Source organism: Jatropha curcas, chromosome 9, assembly GCF_041381405.1.
Source record: "Jatropha curcas cultivar XTBG-Jc1 chromosome 9, XTBG_Jcur_1.0, whole genome shotgun sequence".
Classification (NCBI taxonomy): Eukaryota; Viridiplantae; Streptophyta; class Magnoliopsida; order Malpighiales; family Euphorbiaceae; genus Jatropha; species Jatropha curcas.
Window position 1 is genome coordinate 21,039,792 of NC_143159.1, and position 7,802 is coordinate 21,047,593.

The 7,802-nt window shown below is 32.8% G+C and overlaps 1 protein-coding gene across 1 annotated transcript; it reads left to right on the top strand.

Moving 5' to 3' along the window:
• Positions 1–307: 307 nt before the first annotated feature.
• On the top strand, positions 308–3,154 carry LOC149493782 (disease resistance protein RPM1-like). Its single transcript, XM_089726396.1, has one exon. The coding sequence runs from the start codon at positions 308–310 to the stop codon at positions 3,152–3,154; it is 2,847 nt and encodes a 948-aa protein (XP_089582522.1).
• Positions 3,155–7,802: the final 4,648 nt, after the last annotated feature.

The following is a 7,802-nucleotide window of genomic DNA, read 5'->3' on the forward strand; positions in this document are numbered from 1 at the left end:
ATGGCTTCAATCAAGGTTATATGAATTCTCTATTGCATTAAAATACACATTTTGTACTACAAAAAACTGAAAGGTCAACCCTATGAGCATGCCATATTAATTTGGATGAAATGTAGGCATAACATTTGCAGTTTAGAAGAATGAAGGTCAACAGGTTAATGTTCCATATTTAAGGAACACATTTACATTTTTTCACATCCAGAAATTTCTTGAGGGGGAGAAAACCATAAACAAAATTGCAAAATCAACACAATCTAGAGTATAAAAAATTTGGGGCAGAGGTTACAATTAGAAAAGGAAAGAAACAATGGCTGAATATGCAGCTCTTCCTTTCCTATTGGACAAGTTGTATTCCCTACTTCAAGGAGGAGTACAACACTTCGATGGAGTTCATGAAGAAGTTGATTTCATTAGAAGCAAATTAGAGTATATGAGGACATTCTACAGAGCAGCTATTACAAGAGAGAAGATGGAGCCAGAACTTGAAATGTTTGTTGGAAAATTGAGAGATGTTATTTTTATCATCGAAGATATTCTCAATCAGCTTACACCGCAGGATGCAAATAATAATGGGCATGGATTCTGCTCCTTTCCTCGTAAGATGTCTAGTTCTTTCAAGAAACAGACTGCTTACCGCCGATATGCTGCCCACATACATGAGATCAAATTGGAGGTCGACATGATTCTGGATCGACTACAAAAAAATGAGATTCTTGAGAAGGACAAAGGTTCAACCTCAAGTTCTGCAATTGAAACCTTGCGTGATTATCGAGAACAAGCCCTTCTTCTGGATGAGCATGAGCTAGTAGGCATCGAGGAGCCTCGAAAGCAGTTGATTGATTGGTTGGTAGATGGTGATTCCAAACTTAAAGTTATTGCAATAGGTGGGATGGGAGGATTGGGGAAGACTACAGTAGCAAAGAAAGTCTATGATGACCCTAGAGTGAAGAAACATTTTCAGTTCCATGTTTGGATCACCGTTTCAGAGTTGTTTAAGATCGATGACCTGCTAAAAGACATATTGCAGCAGCTGTATGCTGAGATCAAGCAATTGGTCCCTCGAGAAGTGGAGACTATGAAGACTAACCAGCTGAAAGAAATAGTGAAAAAGTTTCTCTGGCAAAGTTTATACATACTTGTTTTAGATGATGTATGGACTGTTGGTGCATGGAATTCTATCAAATCTGTATTACCTAGAGGTAATGGTGGCAGAGTAATGCTCACGACTAGAAATGCTGCTGTAGCTTCTTCCTCTTCCAAGGAATTCAATGGCCACAATTTTAATTTGAAACCTTTGTCTTGGAAGGAGTCTGAAGAACTGTTCTTTAGGAGGACATTTAAAGAAGACATCTGCCCACCTCATCTTCAGAAAGTTTCTCAAAGTATCTTAGGAAAATGTGAGGGGCTACCACTCGCGATAATTGCAATCAGTGGTCTTTTGATTACCAAGAACAAAAACCTAACAGATGAGTGGGAGATGGTAAATAGGAGCCTTGGCGCAGAACTGAGAGATAATAATGAAATCGAGTTCATGAAGGAAATTTTATCTCTCAGTTATGAAAAATTGCCTTATAATGTAAAATCTTGTTTCTTATACCTTAGCATCTTTCCAGAGAATCATCCTATTGAGTGTGTGAGACTGATTCGCCTGTGGGTAGCAGAAAGATTTGCAGAAGCAGTGGAAGGGAGAACAGCAGAAGAAGTTGCTGAAGGATACCTCAAGCTGCTTTGGGAACGAAACTTGATCCAAGTGGCAGAGAAAAGAAGTGATGGAAGAGTCAAAAAATGTCGTGTCCATGATATCCTACACAGGATTTCCATTTTGAAGTCAAGAGGTCAAAACTTTGCTGCAATAGCTAAACAACAAGATGATATCTGGTCTGAAACCATTCGACGGCTATCTGTACATAATACATTACAGAACATGCAGCAGATCGAGAATGTTAGACAAATCCGCTCCTTGTTCATGTTTGGGTTGACAAATCCTCTATCATCCGTAAGCACATCGGTCCCTGAAAGCTTTAAGATGCTTAATGTACTGGATCTGCAAGGTGCACCTCTAGAGAAATTTCCATCTGAAATTGTGAAGCTATCATTCCTCAGATACCTAAGTTTGAGAAATACCAAGGTGGAAATAATTCCACCTTCCATTGGGAAGCTTCGAAACCTACAGACTCTGGACCTCAAACAGTCCTATGTCAGTAAATTGCCTAGTACAATCCTGAAGCTCAAAAAACTTCGTCATCTGCTTGTGTATCGATATATAATTGAACCTTACGCTCACTTCAATTATAAATATGGATTTGAGGCACCTCTAACCATAGGAGATTTGCAATCCCTACAAAAGCTCTGCTTTATAGAGGCAAAAAAAGAAAGCCCTATTACAATGACCGAGTTGGGGAGACTGAAAGAGCTGAGGAGGTTAGGCATCATCAAGTTGAGAAGAGAAGATGGGAAAGATCTGTGCTTTTCCATTGAAAAGCTAGATAAGCTCCGCGCATTGTCTATCACCGCTGTCAAAGAGGAAGAGGTCATTGACCTGCAATGCAAAATTTCTCCTCCACCACATCTTAAAAGGTTGTACTTGACTGGCCGTCTTGAAAAGCTACCAGAATGGATACTCTTAGCTCACAGCCTGGTTAAATTATTTATTAAAGGGAGTAGACTGAAGCAAGATCCATTTGAGCATCTTCAAAATCTGCTGAATCTGATTCATCTTGAATTACTTCAGGTTTTTGATGGAGAGGTTGTAACTTTTGCTTCTGGAGGGTTTCAGAAGCTTCAGATTTTAGGTCTTGATAAATTCAATGATCTGAAAAGCATAGATGTGGAGAAGGGAGCAATGCCTCGCCTTGAGAAACTCATCATCCAGCGCTGCAACTCCTTGAGGAAGGTTCCTTCAGGTATTGAGTATCTAACTAAACTAAAGGTGCTTGAGTTTTTTGAAATGCCTGAAGAACTGATTGGGACGTTACGTCCGAATGAACAAGGGGAAGATTATTTCAGAGTTGCACACATCCCACAAGTTTATTCTACCTACTGGAGTGAGCGAAGAGTTTGGGATATTCATTTAGGAAGGTATTGTGAAGGAGAGAGCTCCTCCAACCCCAGAGTTGAAAAAAACAGCCATGAACCTCTTGATTGTTGGAAATAATGGAAGAAAGGATGGCAGATTGCCTTAAGGAAAATGCATATCCATTCAAAACCTAGTTAACTTCATTGCTCCAGATGAAATTTTTAAATAAATAGTAGGAAAGATCAAAGTCAAAATCTAGGAAACACATGAAATTAAGGGATATTCTAAGCAAGGAGAAGAAAGAATTCATGCTATCGAGCTACAGAGTTGCTGTTGTAAAGCTTAGGTAGCTTTTGGCAAAGGATTTCAAAATAAGATTGCTTAACTTAATTTTGTAATGGTTGAAAATTCAAGAATTATTTTTATTTTTTGTTTTGTGCACTGCTTAACATTTGTTTATCCATTTTTGTTAGGCTTAGATACAGAAAAAGTACCTCATTTTTAGCACTTCTTTTGTAATTCTATTGCAAAGTTAAAATTTTGACAATTCGCACATAAAAATTTCAAATGTTGCAGTTCTGTTGTCAAAGTTTACTTCTTTGTTACGCATCATGTGAAAAAATTAAAATGTAAATATTTCATGCCAACAACAATTGATTTTGGGTTCAATAAGATAATTAATAAAAACATATTAAATTTAAGATTATAGCATCAGTAAATTGAGGTGTTATTTCACCAAATTGGATCAGTTAAGAATTAAAAAACTTCAAAACATTTTTCAGAAAATTGCCAAAATAAAAAAAATTCATGATGGGATTACAAAAGGCGCTAAAGCAGCGACTTTCTGTCATTAAGCCTTTCTGTTACGCAGTTTTAGTTTAAGGTTCATATGCAGTGCTTTTAACTATGGAGAGGCCTTACTTTCTTCATATAGCTTTTTAGCATGTCCTCCCACTCGGTTATGATTTTTTCTGATAATGAATTTTATTTCAATTATCAAAAAAAGGTTGCAATTATTGTTTCTACCTTTCTGCAGTTTTAATCTTGTCTTGTCATTTCACACGTTTAGATTATTTCATTTTCTATTTGTTGGAGCTTTTTAAGAATAAATAGATGATAACTGTAAGCAATGGTCATAGCAATCCTCATGAAAACTGCTACGAGTTTTGGAAGGTAATCTATACTCAGTTGAAAAATAATTATCTTAAACTATTATGAGAAAAATATAGGAGAAGTGAGATGCAACAAATGCATCAAACAATGTGTAAGTTTCACAAACATTCATCAGAAAGGATGTGCCCTTGCACCAGTATCTATTCAACAAGGAGATGGCTTCTAGACCTTCTTCTCTAATTTCCCCCAAATCACAGAACAAACTCATTGTAGAGTGCAAAATAAGGAAAATCCACTAAAGGCTTTTCCCTTTTCTACTTATCTCTGCCTCACAGCAGCAATTAGAAAGAATGGCATCAATGTGGTTCAAAAATAAAAAGACGTGATAGGATCTGTCTCTCTTATTTATTTATTTATTTTAGAAATATGTGTTAGGATCTGTCGATTGTTCAATAAGTCAAATAAGTTTTTTACTAGTTAGTTAGTCAATTGCTCATTAGCTAGTTAGTCAGTCATCTCCTGAACATGTATTAGATATCTTTCCAGAAAATAAATCATCAGATACTCAAACGAATTACTATTTTCTTCTATTCCACTATATTAAGAGGGCTAAGAGAATTATATTTATCTGTATATTTATGAATCAATGCTACAAGTATATATACAAGTAATTCCTATACTAATTACGAATATAAATCCCTAAGATAATGCTATTCATATAAATATGTTTGACTTTCCTAATTTACACAAAATATAATATATTATTGACTTTCCTTTACCCTCTATTTTCACTCACTCTCTCCTGGCTTCCTCTATTTTCTCCGCCTCTGCTCCCAAATATTAAAGTTAGGCTTGATAATATGAGGTCTCAAGAAATTGTTATTGTAAAATTTAATCCTTCAGACTGTTTTCTAATTCAATCAAACCTAGCAAGGAAGAATGAAGCATTGATGCAGAAATTAAAAGGCTCAAGGATCTTGAAGAGCATAAGATCAGATCAAGTTCAAGAATCAACAATTTCTGCCTTTCAAAAAAGAATTCCAGTACGGCTCAGAAAGAAGGGTGAATTTCAAATAACTCAAGCCAAACGATAAGTACCTGCCACCGAGTTTTGCTGTTGAGAAGACTGGTGAGATCCAGAAGGAAAATCAACAGGTGTTGCCAACTATGGTAGCCTCTTGAACAACACACTGTCGGGGAAAATGATCAAGACTTTACTTTATAACTATTTCACTGATGAAATTCAGGTATTTCAGTTATTCCCTTTCAACTAACCAAACTAGAAACTGAAAGAAAAAAAAAATAAATATCTTACAAAATATTAATCAACCAAAACAAAAAACCCAAAGTCTTTAAAACTGAATGTTTTAGGATCATTTCTGTTTCTAGTTTTTTGTTTTTGTTTTTCTAAAACAGAAGTTTGTTCCTTCCATATCAAGCTGAGAAAACAAGCAAAAAATTGCTTTCTGTAGTTTTTATTTGTAAGAAGCAAGCTTCTCTGTTTCAAAAACCAAAGGATTCCAACCATGAAATGTGAAATGATAAAGTTTTGGAGCAATTAGTTCCATTCAAAACTATGACTCTGATTATCGGCTCATTACATGATTTCCAATGATTTGAGATTCAAAACATGAATACAAAAGGGTGACATTCGTCGAACACTATACCTCCAAGTTTCATAGTCTGTAATCTAAGGACAAGTAAAGAAAACTTGACATGAAAAAAAAAACCCACAAACCTAACTCTCAAAGCTCGTAGAAATGGAATCTCCAAATCAGAAATCAACTCCAATTCAATGATTCACCTCCAATAAAATAATGTGGAAACTAAATTGGATCAAAAGGAGCGGTATTCATTGGAGTTCCTTTCACTTGATGCCTAATGCCATAATTAAATCAGGGGATTGTATTAATAAGAAAGGAATTAAACATAGGATTACGAATCCAGATTTGGAAGAGAAGCCAAACGCATATCCAACTTTTTGATAAAACGCAGCTTCTCACGGCGTTTATGAAAGAGAAAAAGCGGCGGAGAAGTGATTCTGAAAGTTGGCCTGAAAGTTGGCAGGACCGCAGTTGCTAGTTAGTTAGTTAGCTAGTTAGTTATGGTGCAAATTCCCTAAACGGAGCGTTTAAAAACACTAGTATTAATTAACTGGTTATAATTACTCATGCTTTAAAAATTATAATTATAGTATAATATAATTTCTAATAGATAATTATGTTACCTAATTAGATAAAATAAGAAGAGCATAAAAAAATTAATATATATAATCTGAAAAAATTAGATGTTAATAAATTAAATATAACTTTAACGAAATATGAGATCAAAGAAAATAAAATTTAATGTAAAATTTTATTAATGTTTATTAAAGTAAATATGTTAAAATTGAGTTTTATGAATAAATAGATTAAAATAAATACATAATTTAGTTTTATGAAGAAATAGATAAAAATAAATGCATAAAGCACATTAACCAAAATCCACATTAACCACATTGAAAATAGATAAAAAAATACTAATATATCTATATATATAAAGCTGAAACAAAGAGAAGATTCAACCGTCTCTCTTTGTCTACACGTAACTATCTATCGTAAAATACTCTATTTGAATTGCTTAAATTATAAATTACCTAAAATTTAATTCATAATACGGTACTTTTCTTCTTTTTTTTTTTTATTTCTTTGATTTTTGTTGTTTTTTATTTTATTTGTTGTTCTAAATTTATTTACATGTTTTTATACCGGACTGGTATTTATTTATTTTTAGTAAAAAGTGTTTTAATATGTATTATTTTTAGGTTTTTATTGCTATAGCTTCATTGAAATTATTAAACTCACAGGTGTAGGCTTTTATATTCATTGATTCTTCAATTATGTATATATGCATAATAGATGTAAGTTTTTTTTTTTTTTTTTTTTTTTTGGTCTTTTACTAATACCTTTTGAATTTGAGAAGCATTTATTTATTTTCTGTCATCATTTAACTTTTTGGTTGATTTACTTATACACACTTCCATTTATATTTATATTTTTGTCTTAATAATTAATGCACTCTTCACTTATATGTATGTCAAGGGTATGTATTTCTCTCATTGAGGAGGTTCACTTTAATAAGTTAATGATGGAGTAAGCACCACCAACTCCAGCAATACTATGAATATATATTGTTTTTTTTTTTTTTTTTTTTTTTTGGTTCAGTGTATTTTTGAGAATATATATATAAGATAGCCTTTAAAGTTTTATAAAATTTTCCTCTTTTAAAATTTTTCAAATAAGTATATCTAGATAACTATATTTCGAATTTTTTGAATTTAATCTAATAGATTTATATATTTCTCCATCTATTTTTAGTACGAGTTCTCTATCTAAAATTTGTCTCATGATAATCTTAAGAAGAAACCTAAGTTTTTCAACTATTCCATTTGATCTCTTTTTTTTTTTTTTTCTTTTAATTTTTATTCATCTGGCCAATTGATCAAATATTAAGGTTTTACTCTATTGAATGGTATTTATTACGGTTATAATACAATGGTTTTAATCATTTTGTTAATTGTTTAGGTTTTTTTTATTCGGTTATGAAATTATTATTCAATTTAGATGAATTCTTAGAATTTAAATATTGTGATCATTTAAATTATAAATTTTCAAGTTTTTTTTAAGCTAATATG